Source organism: Leptidea sinapis, chromosome 10 (genome assembly GCF_905404315.1).
Source record: "Leptidea sinapis chromosome 10, ilLepSina1.1, whole genome shotgun sequence".
In the NCBI taxonomy this organism is placed as follows: domain Eukaryota; kingdom Metazoa; phylum Arthropoda; class Insecta; order Lepidoptera; family Pieridae; genus Leptidea; species Leptidea sinapis.
The window spans coordinates 13,401,572-13,423,787 of record NC_066274.1 but is presented as its reverse complement, the minus strand read 5'-3'; the positions used below and the strand labels follow the sequence as shown (position 1 = coordinate 13,423,787).

Genomic DNA, 22,216 nt, shown 5'->3' with positions numbered 1-22,216 from the left:
TAAAAAGCCGGCACTGCTGCTGTGATTCCTCTGGTGTTTCAAGAGAATGTGGGCGGCGGTGATCACTTAACATCAGGTGACCCTTACCGTTGTCCTCCTCTTCTTTACAAATATGTAAAATACTACCTGGTATGTTACTCTGTGGTTATAAACAATTCTACTGATGTAAAATACAAGTATTTCTTCTTTATAATATAAGTACAGATTTTTAACGGTGCTGCCCATTACAATGCAGTGCCGCTCAGGATTCTTGAAAAATTCAAAAATTCTGAGCGGCACTACTCGCTCGTCTTCCTGAGACATAAGATGTTAAGTCTCAATTTCCCAGTAATTTATTGTATCTTGTGTATAATAATAATACTTAAACTCTTTGATTCCGTATTAAAAAACAATTAACAGTTGAAAAACTGAGAATGTAAAGCTATAAACTATAAAATGTCTCTTAGTTCGGCGTGCTGGTTTGCAAAGCAGCTCACATTTTCTTGCAACACCAGAGGAATCACAGAAGTGCTCTTGGCCTTTTAAAAAATTATACGCACTTTTTTTGTATATTTATAAATCTTTTGACTTCTATATTATAAATTTCAATAATGTAATAAATATCTTAGCCAATGTTAGCTTGCAAAACTTTGCTGTTTAAAACTAGCAAGGCGTTATAAATTTTACTCCTCATTCTGTCAAAATATAATCTGTATCATAATTAGATAACGCGGTAATTTAAGTTTTTTGGAAATCCTTTGGTGCATAACGTACCTAATAAAAGAATTTTCTAATGTGTATTTATCCACAAGGTTTCACCATAATCCTCCTATCGTTGTAATCGCAAGCAAAACCAGATATACGCTGATAACAGAATGCGGAGTATGTTCTACGCTGGTGCGGCTATCACCAGCTTCGAATTTATCTAGACCTGCTTTATTATCTTATCGGCTATTAGTGCCCTTTATTTTACGAGTCTGAGGTAAATGTTAGGCGTGCCCGAAAGTGTTACTCCCTGTTACTTTTGTGTTATGATTTTTCATTGGAAATTGAGGAGTGTTGTGATAAATTTGTGAGGAAAGTTGGAAAGTGGAACGGTTTTGGATTTTAAATAGCGAAGGAAATAATAATAATACTTAAAGTACGTTTTTTTGGTGAGTAACTGTAAATTGATCTTTTTCATAATCATAATCAAAATACAAGTCAAGTAAGTCCTAATGTATAAGTACCACATAGATTATACTAACTTGTATGACATGGCCCAGTTGGGTCATCAACAGTCGTTCGTCATTCGTGACCAAATGTAACTATAAATGGACTTATGTAAGTACTCGAAAAGCTATGTACATTATCTGTAGTATATTTTGATATTGGGTGACATAAATTTATATAGTTAACTTATTTCAGACCTATTTACAATGTATAGAGAGATTATATCTTTTTATGTCTGACTTAAAAATTACAGTATTTTTACATTATTCAAATACGCGCTTCTGCGAATGTATAATCATATTTGAAAAACTTGTAAGGGTTAAATTTATATGATGAATTATATATATGAAATATTGCTTAATTATGTAGGTAATTTTATTTTATTTCGCAAAGGACAGCTTAAAAATCTGAATGACTTTAAAATCGATTGAATTTTTTTGCGATTGGCAACCCTATACACTCAAAGATAAATAAACTATGGTTGACTCATAGTTATATTATGAATCATTATTCAACTTCAATACACGCTGTAAAGTAAATCACGTAAACTCTATATTCCTAAAATGAGGCCCTACCGAAATAGTAATAATTTGTAAGAAGGCCAGTAGGTTATCAGGCAAAGCAAATAAGTGCCTAATACTTGTGTGTAGTGATACGATTACAGATTAGAATACTTATCAAAATGCGCGTGAAAACTATCTACTTATAAATAAAAAGCCACACGATTATCAAAATACATAACTTATTATTCGCCGATATTTTAAGTCCTGGAAGAAACTGCAAATATTTTTTACCTTTGTAGTTATTTGTTTGACAACCGCCCGAAAGTGCGTCATTGATGACGAAAAAATATGCGGGCGATAATGTTGTATGAAAATAAATTCTAAGGAGTTTTTTTATTTGTTATTATTTGTTCAAGTACATTGAATATTTTAACGTATTACGACACTCACAACTTTGATCTTTTTTTTTTTTAATTCTGTAAAAAATAATTCAAATAACTCTACTGATTGTCGAAAAGTACCACTATGGGTTACCTTGCCCCCCCCATCCTACTATTATTCACCTGTGCCTTCAACGTGGTTCTTTCTTCAAATCAAAGTTTTCATCACGAAAGCGTTTAAACCAAAATCGCACGGTGTCCCCTCAGTAGCAGTCCCCTCTCTAAACGCAACATTGATATGGCGAGCAGTTTCTCCCGGCACTCGTCTACGATTTCCCGAGAGAGACCTGCATGGCCCGTGTATACGGCATCACCAGTGCTGTCGTCTGCATAACAATGTATGTCGGAGGTGTCCAACATATCATTGATATGTAGAAGAAACAGGGTGGGAGATAGCACACAGCCTTGGGGCACTCCAGCGTTCACGGGCTTCGGATTCGTGCAATAGCCATCGACAACGATTTCTATGCTCGGCCCAGTAAAGAAGCTGGAGGTACACGGGAAAAAGCTCTCGGGAAGCCTAAATGAAGGAAGTCTAATAATTTTCCGAATAAATCTTCCATTTGTTCGGAAAAAGTAGAGCTCGTGAGAAGAACATTTAAGAAACTCAACTGCCACTCTTTTAAATCATTGAGTATTTTACAATAATTGTTGTAAAACACTTAAAACAAATAAGTTTGTGAGGTTCATCTAATATATGAATCATGTTCATAGTTCCAATATTTCATAAAAAGAAATAAAAAATAAATTGTATAAATATAAATTATCGTAATTATATTAAATTCAGGCAATGCAATGTATGAATACAAAGATCACTCTACTAGGAAGACGCGACACTCAAACAAACTACTTGTAGACCAGTGCTGAAGCCTTTGAAATGATAAAAAGTGAAAAAATAGGAGAATGAAACCCAATGGAAAAGGAAGGGAATATAACAAAAATGAAAGGACAAATAAATTACGGGCGATCTGAGGTCGGGAAGTGGAAAAGGGGGTGTCAAAGGGTAAAAAACGGATTATATCGGAAATAAAAAATACGGGAAAAAGTGAAATAGCAAAGTTATAGGTAATATTAAGATAAATAGATAATAATATCTGCAATAAGTAAAAAGATCTACAACTTTTCTTTTAGCACTATTTTTCACATAACCTAAAAATAAAATTTATGTGAAATAGTTTATAATATTTAGTTAAATAACCAAAATTTCCGTTTCTACTTTAAATTTTAACAAATTTTTTTTGACACAAAATTTAGTGAGAAGTTACCTTTAAATATTCCAAATGCACTGTAATTTTTTTTATTTGGATATTAATATTTCAGCTTATTTTGACTCAAATATCGTAAAAGAACCCTAATTTTTAATCAAAAATTCTCACGTCATGTATAATAAGTTACCCGATTATTTAAAAGACATGCCATGTATTCAACTTAAAACTAAATTAACCATATTGGCTAATACATAATTGTTTTTATTCAATAACTATTTAAATATGAGGAAAATTAACATATAATTTTGACATGAATATTACGGTTTTATTAGAATTTTGTATTGCTTAGAAGTTTATAATACCAATTGGTTAGGTTCAATTTTGTATTTAAAAATAAAATTTTATAAGTGCTACTGTTTACATTTCCATGCCTTGTAGGTAGAATAATGGCAAATTCAATCTAAAATAAGACCGATTGTAAAACCGACCTTATTTTAATGCAAATAAAGATTATTATTATTATTGATCCTGAGAAGAAAAGCGTTGATTGCATAAAATATTATATTAGAAAAAACTAGGGTGAATGTCCGGCTCTTGGCAAATTCTTCTTCTTCGACGTTACACTCTTGTCAGAGTGGTCGTGGTCGTCACGTCGAGGTTAGTGGTTAGTGGCAAATAGGGATAGAGAGTAGTAGTAGCGAGGGAAATTTTATGTATCTATGTTATATTAGAACTCAATACCATTAAGCGGCTTGTGGATGTCATATTCGCACGGGGTTTATAGCGTTCTACGTGTCACATATAATAATGCGTTTAGGAGGCTGTTGGGGCTACCATGGTGTTGAAGCGCTTCTGGAATGTTTGCTGAGGCATCTGTCATCGCAAAAAAAGCGGTTTCCATGTTGCAGCGTCTTCGTGTTAGCAGTAACAGCATCCTAAAGATGATTGCTGCCAGAGCTAACTGTTCCTTCCAGAAACACTGGATACAGTTACCTCTAGGTTTATAAATATATTCCACTAATAATACTTACGTAGTACATAAGAAATATTGTTACTAATACATTTACTAATATATATGGAGGTCTCTCTGAATTAAATAAATAAATAAATAAATTATAATACTAACTAAACATCTGTTGTCGTCGATCAATCAAAACAAATCAAAATCAAAAGCAACATCAAAATCTAATAAAAAATATTTTATGTCGTAGGTAAATTGCATTACACTTGAAATATGTCATGTTTTTCATACAGCTCGTTCGGAAGGCAGATTTCCTTAGAGAAGAATGAGCAAGAAACTCTAAGGTTTCTTTCTCTTTTCAAAACAATCATCTTTAGTTCTTTTGTTAAATGATAATTTAATTAAACCACTCCCTTTATTTTACAGATAAAATGCCATTAGACGTAGTCATTCATTGATAACTGCGATAGCTTATCATTTACCAACATGAGCCTGTTTTTCCACCTGACTGTAAAAATATTCATATGCAGTAGGAACAGAACAATAATATTGCGTCAAAGCAAAGCATGTAATTATTAATTTTAATTCAAATTCTAATGTTTTTAATCCAAAAATGAATATGAAATCACTTATTGAACATTAAAGAACTCCACAGCCACCTCCAATAATAGTGGAAGGCATTCTTTAAGGCGAAGAGTAAGCAGAAAACATGCAAACAAGGTGTTTTTAGACAAGTTTTGTAGTGAAAATATAGCATTTGGAGCTATGAACACTACTTTATCCTGTAACAGATACCCTTAAGTCTTACTCTTAGGTTGCTAATGCTTGCTGTTAGTTAAACTTAACACTCCAGTGGTATTATGAACTACCAGTTTTCTTTGCAGTTAAACAAGTTTTTTCTCGGCATTACGCATTTGTTTAGTATACTGCTCTCATTTATTAAGATTAGTAATCCATTATGAGGATTGTAAGAAATTAAACTGTTTGCGCCTGTAAAAATGTTAAATTTTCGACGCAAAAATTTTGAAAATATTGGCTTTGTTACATAGGAGCCGTGAACTCATATCGCTCAAGGTCGCCGGCATTTAGTGCCGCCTTAATAGAATATCTCCTCAATAGAAGAAATGTGTTAATGGACTCATTCTTAATCAATCAATCATCAATCAAAATCACTTTATTCATGTAGGTTACGGAAATGACGCTTATGATGGTCAAAAAATTACATTTATTTTTAAATTTACCGCCACTTTGTAAAGGGTTGAGCTGGCAATGAGATGGCAAGGAACTCATTGCCACTCTTTTAAATCAATATTTACAAGTTCATCGTTTTACAAATCCTTTTGAATTACAATATATAATGTAAAGTGATGCAACAAAAGTACCCAAACGTCAAATTGTCAATATCTTACACGAGTAAGTCAAAAATATAAATGTAAATTAATATCTTCAAAGCAACAGTTATTATAGTTAGCAGTATCTTTTGATTGGGTGTATTTAGAAAATATACAATATATACAATATAATACTCCAAGCGTTTCAGAAAAAAAAAAGTCTTGACACACAGACAATGAACTTTAAAATGATCACCTTTTAAAGGTATTGAACTGAAAAAAAATAATTTTAATAATCTGAGTTACAACAGAAACCCTTTTATTTTAATACAAATATAAATTATTTGTTAAAATATTTTATTTCATATAATTCGATTCAAAAAGAAATTTTGTACAAGAACTCTTGATGTAAATTAAAATAATTTTTTCTCAAATATGCTTGGAAATTTGAGCATTATTTCGACAATCATCGTCGAGATAAATTGAAATTACTGTACTGACCAGATATGTATTTGGTCAGTACAGTAATTACGTTTTATTTATTACGAGTACGTTAGTATTTAGTACGAGCAGCGGCTGGCAACTGCTGTATGAAAATACATATATATATCATGGTTTAGTGATTAAATAACATACAAAGTAAACTCATATCTATCGTGTAATAAGAAAAAAAAATGGAAATAGAATAGTATGTCCTATGGTGTATTGTTATGGGGCAATACAGCCGATTTTAATACCATCTTTGTGCTGCAGAAGAGAGCTATTCGCGCTATATTTTATAACCTAAGTCCTAAAGAATTATTTATAAATATTAATATTATAAATTAAGAAAATAAGATGAAATTACAATAAAGAGAATTATAATAATATTCATTTTTTTCAGAGCAAGTTCAGATTACAAAATAAAATTACAAATAAGATATAAATATAAGTAAAGTTTAAACATAAGATATAAAATATAAAACAAAAGTGTACAATTAAAAATAATAAAATTACTCACGGTCATTTTTGGTTCTCGCTGTGGTACACGGACAACCAATGCCTAAAGAAATGATTATCCGGGCAATCACCGATGGTACGATTCTGAGCGCCGCGAAGACGACTCCAGAACGACTCGATGCGGAGACGCATTAACGCAAAAAAATTAAGAGAAAAATTAAAAGAAATAAACAATTTGACTGTTGCATCTCAATATATTCTTGATAATGTTCTGTATGTTCATAAGCACATTAAGAAATTTGCTAGAAACTGCGACAGTTATAATGTTAATATGAAGAACAAACATAAACTTGTTATGGCTACTACTCGGTTGAGTCGAGTTAGTAAATCTTTTATTAGGCGATATATACGCATTTACAACATGATCCCAGAAAATGTACAAAACAAATGTGTTACGAAATTTAAAACAGTTGTTAAAAAGGACATAGGCTACCTTAATACATATTTTGTTTTGAACAGACTTACTTACTCGACTAAGCCATGTAGTAGGCGTTATAAGGATATGTCTGTTCCTTGTGTTATGTTTGTAAATATTATACATGTACATATTGTACATACATAATATTATCAAGAATATATTGAGAGGCATCAGTCAAGATATTGATAGAGTTATGTATGTGTTTTACATTACACATTCGTCCATTATACCTCTTTTGCTGGCCGCTATAGCAATATGTGTATTGCTTAGTACATACCACTTAATGCAAGAAAGTTTAAAAATCACGTATGTTTATTAACAATTACAGATAACACAAGCCATGTTATGGTTAGCACTATTGCTGGCGGCCGCCTCATGCAGCGTTCACGCTCAGCTTAATGCACAGTCCAGCGTTGCGCCAGATCTCCGAGAATGCTACACTGCCCCCTACTTAGTCGATAGAAACAACCTCCCACCTACTACATTACAAGTTCTAATAGATATTATACAAAAGATCGAAGACGATCCCAATGTCAACGTAGATTTAAGACAACTAGTTTTACTGCTACTGCACACGTGAGTATCAATCGGAATTATCTTTATTATTCTCTTTGTTCCATTTCTTAATGACGTGTTGTATGTTTTAGATACAAACAAGATGGTATTGAATTTCATCAGCCAGAGTCTAATTTAGTATTATCGTCAAACGTGCTCCCATTTGCTCCGACATTTCATTCTTTTCATCGCCATCGGCTTCTATTGTCTCGAATTCTACCAAATAATTTACTAACCCTAGGAAACAACACCCTGAATCCCATTTTAAAAGTAAGTACTATTAATGATTTTACGACGGACAAACTGCACATAAAATTTTACCAGTGGGAGGCACCTTTGCATAGGATGCCGGCTAGGTTATAGGTACCGCAACGGTGTCTATTTCTGCCGTGAAGCAGCTATGTGTAAGCATTATAGTGTTTCCGTCTGAAGGTCGCCATAGCTAGTGAAATTACTGGGCAAATGAGACTTAACATCTTATGTCTCAAGGTGACGAGCGCAGTTGTAGTGCCGCTCAGAACTTTTGGGTCTTTCAAGAATCCTGATCGGCACTGTATTGTAATGGGCAGGGCGTATCAATTACCATCAGCTGAACGTCCTGCTCGTCTCGTCCCTTAATTTCTATATAAAACAAAAATATAAAATTTGTTTCATTATGTGGGGAAATTGGATCAAGCTTAATTAGTAATCTGTTATACAACCCAACAAGACTGTCGAGATTGTATTGGTAATAATCTATCTAATTATAATTGAATGATATATAATTTTGAACTCTTATGTAATATGTTTTAGTGTGCGTTGCACCATATGGTTTCCACAACGGTAGATGCACGTGTTAGAGGAAATGAAAACAACTGCAACAGACTTTCACAGTATCGAGCTCTGAGAACAGTTCGAGATATTCCAAGTTATCTCAAAATTAGGGATGACGTTGAAATTTTAAATTTAGATTCTGTGTAAGTATACCTATCTACAATTAACAGTATGAACATGAATTATCATCATCATCAGCCGGAAGACGTCCACTGCTGGACAAAGGCCTCCCCCAAAGATTTCCACGACGATTGGTCCTGCCCTCATCAAACGTATTTCGGCGATCTTGACCAGAATGTCGGTCAATTGTGTTGGCCCTACTAACACTGCGTCTTCCGGTACGTGGTCACCATTCGAGGACTTTACTGCCCCAACGGCCATCATGAATAACCGGTTAAAATTACAAATCTAAACAAAGATTCTACGATTTCAGAAGATCAGCAAATACCAATGGTAAAATGAGGCATTACAATCCCAAAGATGACGTTGTATTCAATACAAACTCTGCGGCTGCTTTAAAGTATGAACGTCAAGTGTTGGGAGACAGCCAATGCCCATTGTTAGATGGGGCTGTATACACTAAGTGGGGTGCAATATCAGCAGGCCATGTCCTGTCTGGAATCGCTGCAGGAGCTCAATTCCAAAGAATACCAATCACAGAACTAGCCAAAGGATCATTGGTGAACTTTCCAAATGTTCAAACGACTGTTTCATCAATATTTGCCAGCACACTATCAGGTAGATGCTATTTTATTTTATATAAGATTACCTGATTTTTTGATGTTCGGTGAACGCAAGGTGTTCGCGGATATATATTCATAACATTTAATATCTTTGCACACATAAATTCTCTTTTCAAAATGATATAGAAAAAAGCGGCCAAGTGCGAGTCGGACTCGACCATGAAGGGTTCGGTAGCATCAAGAAACAGAATACAAAAGTTCTTGTAGTTCGTTGTGACTTTATATTTGAGTTGATTGAATTATAAGTAAATTGCGGCTTACGATTTATGACGTATTAAAAGAAAGTACTTACTAGATCTCATTCAAACCAAGGTTCGGTTACAGGGAGGGGGACACATTTTACTTCTTTGAAACTGTCTCTCGCGCAAACTTTTTGGTTTACCCTGGTACTAACCGTGGTGGTATCCCTGTACTAACTATGGAGAATCCCAAAATGTTTGTGTGAAATTCTTAATGCGGTTATAGTTTCGGAAAAAAGTGGCTGTGATATACGGATGGACAGACAGACAGACATGACCGACAGACAGATAGACATGACGGCCATAATGCCACATACATATCAACATACATAGTTACAAGACAGTAGAGTACAACAAACTAAATTTGTGTATTTTCGATTGGTAACTGTAACTTTTTCTAACATTATTCTCAAATATTGCAGTGTGGCTATCATAGTTGGAACCAATTCCCTCCGTAGCTTTTGTATCTTGCAAATAAAATCAGATAGATTGGAAGTACAACATAGCAAATGTGAAGTTAATATTGTTCTTACAATATTTAATTCTCGTTTATCTTTCAGGTGACTTAGCAGAAGCTGTTCTTATACAAGGAACAGAAACAGGAAGTTCAACTATATCTGTTGGTCTTGCCGGCAACTGGAACACTACACAGGCTCCAAGATTCTATATGTTAAACAATCGCGTTAACGTCGAGATGACTGATCCTGAAATCAGCGGAGATATAGACGGTTTTGTGCTCGGGACTTTACTAAACACTGAATTATCTGGATCGGGGACTATAAGACTTTCACAATTGCTCGACATGTACTACAGTGAGAGGGTAAATAAAAAGTCAACAACATATTATCTAAAAAAAATCCACATGAACATGTATAAGTTAAAATTATAATAAAAATAAGCAATATTCATTCAAAAATGAAGTATATCAAAAAAGACGAATATAAACGTACTATATTTGATTTTGATTTGATTTTAATTCATCTTCTTTGTGGTCGCATTCTTCATTTCTGAAGGTAATGTCCATGCTCCAAATTTTTTGTTAGGTTGGTCATTAAAGCCTTCTACTCCTTTCGGTCCTCGGCTTTCCGTAAGGCGTCGTAAGTGGTAGGCCAGTGAGTGTCCTGATCTGGTCCGAGCAAAAGCTGGGTCCGTGTGGTCTTTTGCCATCCACATTGCTTATGGCTATCAGTTGGTCTTTATAACTGGGAAGGCGTCGGGCAATGTGGCCAAAATACCCCAGGATCTTTTGATTTCAGATTGTGGACAATCTAATGCCAGTGTGAAGTTCACTCCCTCTATTGTCCGAAAGTAAAGATCCGAGGTACACAAAGATTTGAATATGTTAGAATTAAATTGTAGGCCACGAAAGGTATTATATATAAAATGTATTAGCATGTATCGTAAATAATTCTCCTTTAAATTAATTTCATCCTACTATCCTATGTCTACTTAAGTACAAACAGTAGTAGCATCGCCTTTGTTCTCCCGCTAATACGTGCAACGCTGTCTTAACTTCTTGTCGCAAAAATATGTTAGGGTTGTCACACATACATTCTAACCGCATAATGTTCAAGTACACAGAGAATTTTTGAACAAAGTATCTTCACAGCTGTATGTGTCTTTGTAAGAAATGTATAACTTAATTATTGTCAGCTTAGCAATAAATAATTTCATTTCATTGAATCGCTGTTTGTTCTAGAATGGTGTCTTCAATCCGGACAGAAGAGCATGTAATCGACGTCAGTTGAGCCAAGATTTTATTGACAGGAGTACATTAGTGGAAGAGACTTATGCGTTTACAGCAGCTTTAGATACTAACATGCCACTACGGGGTACCATTGTTGGAGGGATCAGTGAGCTTGTTAACAGTGCTGTTACTAACTTCCAAAGTTATACCAGTAAGTGATAATTTACTAAGATTGCTGTTTGATATAAAGCGTTATACATACCTTAATCTTTAAGAGATTGTTACGTTGTGAATGCTTGATACATTTAGTTTGCACTTGTATCAAGAGCCAATGACACTGCAATACATATTTTTTAATGTAAGAGCATGACAAATGATCACCACAGCCCTCATTCTATTGCAACACGAGAGGAATCACAGGAGGGTATGCCGGGCGAATAAAGCCGTTTGAAGGTACCCATTTCGTATCGCCCTGGAAACACCGCGCAAGGAAGCTCATTCCACAGCTTGGATATACGTGGAGAAAATTTCTTGAAAACCGCACTGTGGATTGTGTCGTGTGTTTTATTCTTAGATATGACCGTGAGTTTCATTAAGTTACCTACTCATAGTACATTACAAACATTCGGGTTAGATAGATCATGATGAACAGCCCTGGGCAATGTAAGCCACATTTTAGTTCAACATTTATTTACCTTCAAGTGGAACTTAGATACGCTCGTTTGTACTTCTATTACATAAAAAAAGTAATATGCAGTTATATTTATTTTCAGCAAACAACTTAAACAACCTCATCTGTGAAACAACGGAGGTAACTGCCAGCTTCTTCAGGATGAAAACAAATTTGATGTTAGTTGTGGATTCGACGTGGCAGTACCAGACCATATATCCTGCCATATCGTACCTCCTGGACAGTATAGAAGTGGGGAAGTATGGTTCCAGCATCACACTGTTGAATGCTTTTAACGGAGATGTAGTTGTCAACAAGACCTTCTCATTGGCTGATTTTCACTCGAATTACACACAAGCTGTTCATCAAAATAGTATGTATAAGTATTGTCGGAAAATTATTATCAAATTGTCACTTTGAATGCTTTGCTTGGCTTAAAAGTATATCAAGAAATTGTGCAAAGAATTTCAGAGCAAGATCTCGTTAAATCATTAACCTCTGATTTTTTTAATGATAATGATAATTCTGAAATATAATAGTTGATTAAATATTTTTTTATGACGCTAAGGGACGAGACGATAAGGACGTTCAGCTGATGGTAAGTGATACACCCATTACAATGCAGTGACGCTCAGGATACTTGGAAAAACGCAAAAATTCTGAGCGGCACTACAATGGCGCTCGTCACCTTGATACGTAAGATGTTCAGTCTCATTTGCCCAGTAGCTGCGGCGCCCTTCAGACCGAAACACAATAATGCATGCACATTACTGCTACACCACCTCCCACAAGACTTCCCTATTATTTTATACCCGGGGAAGCACAGGTTAAAAATACATAATGTTACAAAAATTCTTATAAATTTTCAGTCGTCAATGGAGTAAATCTTGAGAATACTTTGCTAAATATTCGTACAACGATGCTGAGTGAGTTGGAAAATGAGAAAACTGCAAACTACGTCGGTGGAAATTCAACAGTACTATTGTTTTTATTGAATGCAGGCAATATACAGAACAATCAACAAATATTAGAACAAGTCCGAATGTTAAATGAAACTGTTCCGGGTAAGTTAAGTCAGTTAACGTTTGGTTAAGGGTATTTCATGATTTAAATTAATTAATAAGTTTCAGACATTATGTGAACGAGTTTTTAAAGTTAAACTTTTATTAAATCGCCTCAAATTCTTTCGGCCATCTATGTCGCGTTGTTATTGCAATTGCGGGTCTTAAAAACAATTGTACCGGCTTATATTAAAAAAAAACTCCAATAATTACCATAAACTATTTGAATATTGCAAAATCCCACCTTGTCACGAAAAAATAAAAATGACACTACTAAAGGAAGAGTACTATAATGAGAGCCTCAAAGTATTTAAAAAGAAAGACGAAAGCAATATAATATTATGTACTCGTATTATCTCTAAATTACTCTTACCAAGATTTTCAAATATTTATGGTAAGAACAGGCTTAAGTATTTGGTTCCTAACCTTATAAATGAACTGTCCAAAGTCGTAAAGCAGGACCTGACAGTAAAAAACCTAAAAATTAAATTAAATCAATATTTTCTGTCAAAACTCAACTAATGTTTTAATTTATAGAGAAATAAAAAAAAAATCACCCTCCTCTTCGTTCTTGTAGTGATATATTGTTTGTAAATAAAATAATCACTCTGTATATAAAGCAACAATACTTGTAGTGTTAATATTGAGGGTATTTGTAAATTATTTACTTTATAATGTTGTTCACAAAATTTCTTAGCACCTAAATGTTTATGCTTTTGTTTTGTTTTTTTTTCTGTAAAATTAATATTTGTGTGTAGTTTTAAGTTGTTTAATTTTTCTTTTAAACTAAGTAATTTAATTTAAGTAGTTAATTAAGTATTTAACTTTAAATTTAAATAATATTATATGTATTCCGGCGACCTTATTGTACACGGTAAATCTCGGATGAGTTTATGTATAAAGTACAATAATTTTGTTACCTATATATGTAATTTGTTAAAAATAAATAAATAAATAAATAAAAAATAAATAAATATTACAATCGGATTGTAGTAGGTGTGAAGTTCTATCATTAATTAGAAACTACTCTTTCCAAGTAAATTTGGCCGCGCGGTTTAAGGCGCCAATTTTATATTCTGGTTCTCGAGGGGGAGAGAAGGTTCGAACCCCACACCTGACCAAGGTTTTTTATCACATTATATTTAAATTTTTATAAAGAAGTAATGCATTCCTTTTTTGCTTTCGGATATTATGCTGATATTAATATGTTATTTTGTGAAACAAAGTTTCACTTGCATCATGGTTTCATAAAACCACACATTTGCTTTTTGTTATTTCTGAACAGAAGATTTTTTTTATGTAACAAACAGGCAAGAGGCTCGAGTGATGGGTGATGTGGTGAGACAACCTCCCATGGACATGATAATGCTTGACATATTTTGATTGTCAATGTGTGCGTTAGCCAAGCGGGGCAATATATTTGCTTACCTTTTCTATCTTGTTGTATCTCCGTTAGAGATGTTCTTCTCTCTCGCACGCTTTGTTTGTATATACGCTAGTATATTGTAAGTCTTTGATCGGAACATTTCATAATTCAAAAACTCTTCGAGGCTTGACTAATATAAAGCCGCGTCTACATGTAATGAACCACGGCGAATGAAAGAAATGAACCGAAATAGAATAAGTATTTGTAACGAGGCGAGTGAATAAGAAGCGAGTCTTTCCATAGCTTTCGGTTGTCGATTTTCTTTTTCTGTAAGCAAGGTGTTGTCGTAATTATTAAGATCGTTCGATGAAACGATGCGTTCTCGTCGTGCGATGAGTTTAAAGTTCAAACATACAGATTTCTTCAGAAGTGTCCTAATTATAACTCTTAACCTCATCACACGAGCACAGGCAATGCTTAATAACGGTCGTACGATGGCTTAAATCAAATTGTATCGTGTGTAAGTGTCCTAATTTGTATGCGAATTGGTAACGTATTCCATTGCAGATGTAGTCAATCGTAAAAGTTTACTTTCTTATTTCGTAAATAAAATTAATTCACTGCGCTGATTTCTGGATCTAGAGCATTATGCGTTGTACGTTTCTTTTTTGAATGTTATTTGTAATATTCAAAGTAATATTTCGTGTTGGCAAGAACTGTGCATCTCTGTAAAGTTAAATGCGGATGGGCATTGCGCAGTCTATAAGGACATTCCTGTTCAATCATCGTACGACCACTTTCATCGTCCGACGAAAAAGCATCGTGTCATCGGACGTTCATGTCCAGTCAGGACGACGCCTAACAGTGTTAACCGAAACCCACCTTATAATATGTAGGTACTATAATATAAAAACTGTAGGTAATATATGGGTTTGATTAGGCTAATTTTTTTATCATTTTATAGATCTCAGGATATTTTTTGCGACTTCGTCAAATCAGTTTGACAATCTATGGAATTTGGTGAGGGATATGCATAACGATATTAGAGTAATATCGCTTAACTCAGATGGCACAAATGTAGCTAGCATTATGAACCCAGTTCTGCAAAGGATACAATCAGGTAAGTCCGTTATAATCTATACTAGACTAACACGTGTATATCCCTCAAGGGTTAGACGGAGGTGTTTCACATCTAGATTTCGCCGGCTATATATATATCCTTTAAAAGTGGGTAAAAAGTTAAATATCTATCCTAGGTAATGTTTTCTTGCTTTCACATATAAAGAATACTCAAGTAGTAAAATATCGAATAATAGATCCAATTTCGCAAAAGACAAGGTCAGTAAAAAATCGAAGGTTTTCAATCAGTGTGTGTTGCCATCAGTCAGTGATGACTTATGGTACCTACGCAGACGTGGTCGCTAACTATGGGCCTGATAAGAAAGCTCATTGGCACTCAGTCTGTACGCTAAGACAGACGCCTGCGTCTCACTCTTCTTATTCAAACCAATATGTGTCTCTTCACATTATATCGATCCTCAAAACAAAAATAGGGATCGATAGCATTGTGTGTGCAAGAAAAAATCATTTCATAATATTACCAAGTTTAGAAAAAATTCTTACCATCCGCAATTGTATTTCAAAGTCACCTACTATTGTTTGGAATACATTGAGGGAAAAACTTTTATAAGAGTCAAACAATTGAAGAACCTAAATGACTTGTTATATTTTCAGTTGGCAGAAGAATAGTAAACTCAAACTGCGGCTCTGTTTACGATTCACAATCAGAGTCTGGTATTCGACAATTCGATGACTATTTGGAGCCGGGATACACTAATTACTACTCAATCAGTCCCAACTACTTCTTCCGTAATCATGACAATAGAAAAGTCCGGATTTCCCGAACCGGCGCCGGTGTTGGAAGCCTGATCATATGCCAGTCCAGGACAGATCCTATGCCAAGGTAATTTCGTTTCCATAGTTCAAAGAAAACCTGAAGACTTTGTAATTTTGAGGTTATTTATTGTACGCAAAAAATCAAGAATAATAATAAGAGACCTTCCGATATCTCGACTGCATCGCCATCTACCGTGTAATGCAGGACCTACATAAACCACACGTAAAATTCATTAATTTAAATCATATTAGTTTTATTGGCTTTATAGTCTGAAATTGTATTTGTACGTAGAACATAACTGCCCCTATTGTCCCGTGGTGGGCGTAAATGTGGCTGCGACACAGTTTAACTATTTCTGATCTAACTATTTTTGAAAATGTATGTTATTATGTTCAATAAAAATCTTTTAATCTATTATTTAAATTTGCTTGATATGTTGATGTTTAAATTAGTATCATGCAACCATATCACTGCATCCATAACTTGATTTGTCCTTATTTTTAAGGCAACGTTCGTACATTAAATCTTGTGGATCTGCTTGTTAGTATAATTGCTATAATTTTTTTCAAACTTAGAGAAAGTAATCTTCTCCCTCCAGTCTTTGTAGAATAAATAAAGATCATTATAAATCGATACATTAATAACAATAATTATTATTATAATAATTAATTACGCTTATAATCTTATCTATGTACTTCATAGGAATAATAAACCTTAGAAATGCAACATTGTATAAAATTGTTCAAATATAATGCAATGCGTATGCATAATAGCCGATTAGGTTAGTAATTTTTCTTTAATTTTTTTTACAAAATAAATACTCTTTCGCAAAAAAAAACCGTAATCATGTGAAGTATTTATTACGGAACATACAGACGAAATTTAATTGAAAAATGTTAAATATCAACGGAATGAAATTGTTTTTTCCATAGAAATATCTCTCTAAAAATGAAGATTTAGAGGAAACTTTGCGAATTTATTGTATCGAGTCAAGTTTAGTCAATTTTGTTTCGATTCGCTAAACTTACTAACTTGAATCCTAAGCTTATGATTGCCATAAAAAAATATTTGAAATTCCATGTTTTTTCGCCATAAAATTGTGTTTTCGTACAGTCAAAACATGGTTTTTGTGACTCACGTCCCCTTAATTCTGTAACGTAAGTAATCTGTGTTATTTATTTGACAGACAAAACACCACAACTTCAAGCGCTGATGAAAACGCAATAATATGCCAGACTTTGGCAACTGGTAGTGTCGAAATAAGTTTACGAGGGGCCTGTGATAATTACTGGAGAATCGTTGAATGTCCGTTCTTCTTCATTTCTGTTCAGTCCAGTGTGGCGGCTACTACCACCTTAAGTTCAACGTGCACTGGTACGTATCATAAACCAAGTTTAAGAAACTATTCATATTTCTTAATTCTAGATCTCACACTGCATGTAAACTGCCGTTTTATAAAGGTGCATCTACACGAAACGAGCATGAAAATGATTATAAATTGATGCAGAGTGATTCAGTCTATCGCTTACTTGAGATAAAAATCGTAACTATGGTTGACTTTTCTGTCCCAATAAACTTATCGACGGTAACTCACCTTATCCGTACACGCTGTCTGTCAATGGGACGACGTATAGCTTACCAGCGATAGAAGTTTGTATGGAAATTGCAATTCACACGTCTCAATATAAGGCGATAAGAATGACTTATCGGGTATATTGGGATAGCTTCAGATTATTGACAGCTAATTACTGACAGTAGAAGGTAGTAATTTATCTCTATCTGTAGATAGTATATTGGGAACCGCCGTAAGACAACACAAAGGGATATTCACATCATACTCTCTGTGCATTAATAGTAAATTTTTCATTCAGAGAATGAGATAGGTACGCAATACTAATAATTATAATCGACAAATTATCTTAAATTCAGTATGAGCTTGAACTTTGAATGACGTCTCATATTAGAATATTATTATAGCGATGTATCTAATGCTGGGGTCACATAAGGGTCAACGTTGATAACGAGATAAGAGACATTAAGATTAGATACCACCAAGTGGCTAATAAGCCACATGATCATCGATTACGTATGTTAACGTTGCTGAGAACTTTTTTACAACAACAAAGCTGAAATAGGGCCTTGAAAGGGTTCACAAACTACCATTATTTTGAAAACATATTTGTTAACGGATTAAAAACAATTAAAAATGATAAAATAGTTGTTTGCTCAAAGGGACAGAGTTTGACAGGAGCGTGTAGTGTTAACCGACTAACGTTTGCGATACACGGTCAAAGTAAATATCACGGACCTTCTAAAGATTAAAAAAACCGCTCCAAACTTGAGTTCGATTAATAGAACCTTTGGGTATAAAAAAAAATTCCTGGCAAGGATACCTATATGCGAATTCGGTGAACACGGATAAAACGGTGTTTACTTACATCTTATCTTCATATTATCTGTGAACGCTTTATCAACGGCGTTTGGCCCCGCATTAGAACGACTGGACTGTCAAGCAATAGGTGACAAGTGACAAGTTTGAAATTTCCATTTTGTAGGCCGTACCACAGATTGGGAATGGAGAGACCACCCTCAGGCTATTTAATAATAATAAAAATGTACGAAATTATATTACATCTAATCACGAACTATAGTATAAAAAAAGAATACCGCTCAGTTCTTCTCAGGACAGAGCCATAGGTAGCTTTTGTGGGTACATTTTCAAGATTAATAAGTAATTTTAAATCCTATTTTGAATAAAATTATTTAAATTTTATTTTTGATAGCAATTAGCAAATTTAGATGTGTTCTTATACAGCAGAATAATTTGCGAGCAGATAAATTTGTCCTTCGAAAGGACTCTTATTTTACGTGTAAACATAAATTTCGAATAAGTAAAATGAGTGTAAATATATTTTAATTAAAATACGACGCATCAAACTTATGTTCTACATTAAAAAGAAATTCCAACGAAAAAAAAATAGAATAATTGAAAATATAAATTTGTTTAAGACATCACTATTATTCATTATTCTACCACTACACTACTAATCATTGTATTTATAGTACCTAGGTATTTTATGATATTTCAAATGTTCCTAACGCATAGTTTTGTTTCTTAGAAAGGGCATGTCGTTTCCCGTACAACATACGCTACCAGGTGCAAATAGAAGATTTCGGATGCTTCAGCCATGCAGGAAGATTTAATTTAAGCTTTTCACTAATTATATCTGCCATTTTATTCTATTTGCTCAAACTGTAGAAATAGCTGTTAAAACAACAGAATATTTATTAATAAGTATTTCTGAGAACTAGTTTTGTTTAAAGGAAGTGTACTTTAAGTATAATAATATATTTTGTTTATACAATAAATCATATTTTTTAAATTTTATATCTCCTCATTTCATACTTTCAAAGTCCAAACCAACATAATATTCGTATTGTGTATGTACTTATGTGTCGTGCTACATACAAAATCTCTACTAATATTATAAATGTGAATGTAAGTTTGTTTGTTACGCTTTCACGCCTAAGCCACTGAACCGATTTTGATGAAATTTTGTACAGAGATAGACTAGAGCTTGGAAAAGGCCAAAGGCTTTTTATTGCAAAAAAATAAATGGAGGTTTTGACATAGGGGATGGAAATTTGGAAGTTCGTCATGATCGAAGATGACACTGTAAAACTTTGTATTTTGGCATTTGATAAGAAGTAATTTATAAGTATTTGTTCGAGCATTATCGACAGTTTAACCTACATGGGGATGAAAAGGAGATTAAAGTTCTCAGGGAAATACTATTAAAGAGACTGTCCACAATGACAATTTATATCCGCTGTATCATAGAAGAGCGCTGCCAGCAGTGGAAAGAGCAGTTTGTGTGTCCAAGAAAAATAAAAATAAAATGCCTAAAGTAAATATTCCACGCGGACTAAGTCGCGGGGAAAAGCTAGTAATTTATTCTAATCTAATTCTAGTAATATATTCTTTGGTACCTCGGCCTCCAAGGCCCCCGCCCGGCTTCGCTGTAAAAGCCTTTAGGGCTATCACAGGAGGTTTTTAGTCGGTATTTATACCCGCGCCCGACATATGGGCCCCGTTTATGGGGTCTTTATAATGTAAATGTATTTTCCGCCTCTTGAAAAAAAAATCTTTGGTGTAACATTAGTGGAAAAGACAATAAAACCATAGTAACATAAATGAACTTTAGTTCACAAAAATATCGAAGTAAAATCACAGCATAACCGAACGCCTTCACGTTAACCGTTAAGACCTTACGTCTTCGATGCTTGAAGTCATTACGTTATTCGTCGATCGAAATCATAATTAGATAGAACAACTCTATAGTAATAACAGAAACCCGTCTTTTCCGGCTCTCCTACTCATCAGGCGTAGTCCCGAAATTATGGAAGGCGGCTTTAGTGCACCCGATCCCTAAGAAAGGTGTACGCTCAGATCCGTACAACTACCGCCCCATTGCCATTACCTCCATTTTCTCCAAAGTAATGGAGTCGATCATCAACCGCCAGCTCTTGGGATACCTAGAGGGGCACCAGCTGATCAGCGACTGCCAGTACGGTTTCCGTCAGGGTCGCTCAGCTGGTACCTCACCCATAAATGGGCGCAAGCGGTTGAGTCGAAGGGAGAGGCGTTGGCAGTGAGATTGGACATAGCGAATGCCTTTGATCGGGTGTGGCTTAAAGCGCTTATAGCGAAACTGCCATCCTATGGGCTTCCCGAGAAGTTGTGCAAATAGGTCACTAGCTTTTTGGCTGATCGGAGCATCAAGGTTGTTATCAACGGTGCATGCTCCGCCTTAAAACCCATAAACTCTGGTGCTGGTCTGGTGCATATCAATGATATGCTGCAAATCAGCAATATTCATTGCTATGCAGACGACAGCACGGGGTATGCTTCCTACACCGCCCGTGCCAACATGTCCCGGGATAGCGTCGACGAGAACCGGATCAAACTTGTGTCTGAAATCGAGACTATGCTTTGCAAAGTCTTGGAATGGGGCCGACTAAATTTAGTCCAATTCAACCCCAAGAAGACACAAGTTTGTGCGTTCACCACTAAAAAGTCTCCCTTTGTCGTATCCCCTCGATTCGAGATCACTCCTCTATCTGCCACAGCCTGTATTGGCATACTTGGCGTCGATATATCGAGCGACGTTCAGTTCCGTGGTCACTTGGAAGAGAAGGCCAAACTGGCCTCAAAATGCTTTGTGTACTCAGTAAGGCGAGACAGTACTTCACTAAAAGCTACCGCCTGCAACTTTATAAGGCGCAAATTCGGCCTCACATGGAGTACTGTTCTCACCTCTGGGTGGGTGCTCCCCAGTACCAGCTTCTTCCATTTGACCGCATACAACGAAGAGCGGTTCGAATCATCGACGATCAAGTCATCTCCGATCGGCTTGATTCTCTAGCATTGCGTAGAGATGTGGGTTCTCTCTGCATCTTCTACCGCATTTATCACGGGGAGTGCTCAGAGGAGCTGTTCGGGTTGATTCCAGCAGCCGAATTCCACCATCGGACATTACGTGCAAAGTACCATCCGCATCACGTAGACGTCTGGCATTCCACAACCGCGCGTTTTCTTCGAAATTTCTTGCCTCGCACAGCCACTTTGTGGAATCAACTACCGGCAGCGGTCTTCCCGAACAGATACGACTTAGGGACCTTCAAGAAAAAAGCATATTAAAGGCTGGCAACGCATTTCTTGACACACCTGTTGTTGCGGATGTCCATGGGCGGTTGCCTCACCTCTCCCGATCTTCCCGTCATCAATCCCGTGAGAATCTTGCCTCATATAAAAAAAAAAAAAAAAAAAACGTAGTAATGCTGAGTGCTTTTTTGTTGTTTACTAAGAAACCGAAAATAATTGGAAACGTTTACTGTTAAGGAACGCAAAGTACTTGTAAATAAGTTTAAATAAGTTTTATTCTATCTGTCACCACTATTTTACGGTTTTTTCGTTGATTTTATTTGATTTCTTTATAAATATTTCCTTGAATAACCCGAATATCAACGGTTTTTGTCAACTATCTTCATCGCCATGTCATTTGAGCAAGGCACCCGGCTCGAAGTTTTTGAAACTCATTCCAAGCCTTGCCCATAATTAGTGTGCCACGTAA

The 22,216-nt window shown here is 35.0% G+C and overlaps 2 protein-coding genes across 2 annotated transcripts in view; one reads left to right on the top strand and one right to left on the bottom strand.

Moving 5' to 3' along the window:
- LOC126966322 (facilitated trehalose transporter Tret1-2 homolog) overlaps positions 1-22,216 on the bottom strand; it is a 68,201-nt gene that overhangs the window by 25,800 nt on the left and 20,185 nt on the right. The window lies entirely within an intron of this gene.
- LOC126966309 (uncharacterized) lies at positions 890-19,466 on the top strand. Its single transcript, XM_050810282.1, has 13 exons — positions 890-1,133; positions 7,380-7,627; positions 7,699-7,876; positions 8,399-8,562; positions 8,853-9,157; positions 9,962-10,221; positions 11,101-11,299; positions 11,862-12,131; positions 12,628-12,822; positions 15,150-15,305; positions 15,920-16,148; positions 17,269-17,456; positions 19,202-19,466. Exons 2-13 carry the CDS (start codon positions 7,392-7,394, stop codon positions 19,339-19,341), a joined length of 2,520 nt encoding a protein of 839 aa, XP_050666239.1. The 5' UTR covers positions 890-1,133; positions 7,380-7,391; the 3' UTR covers positions 19,342-19,466.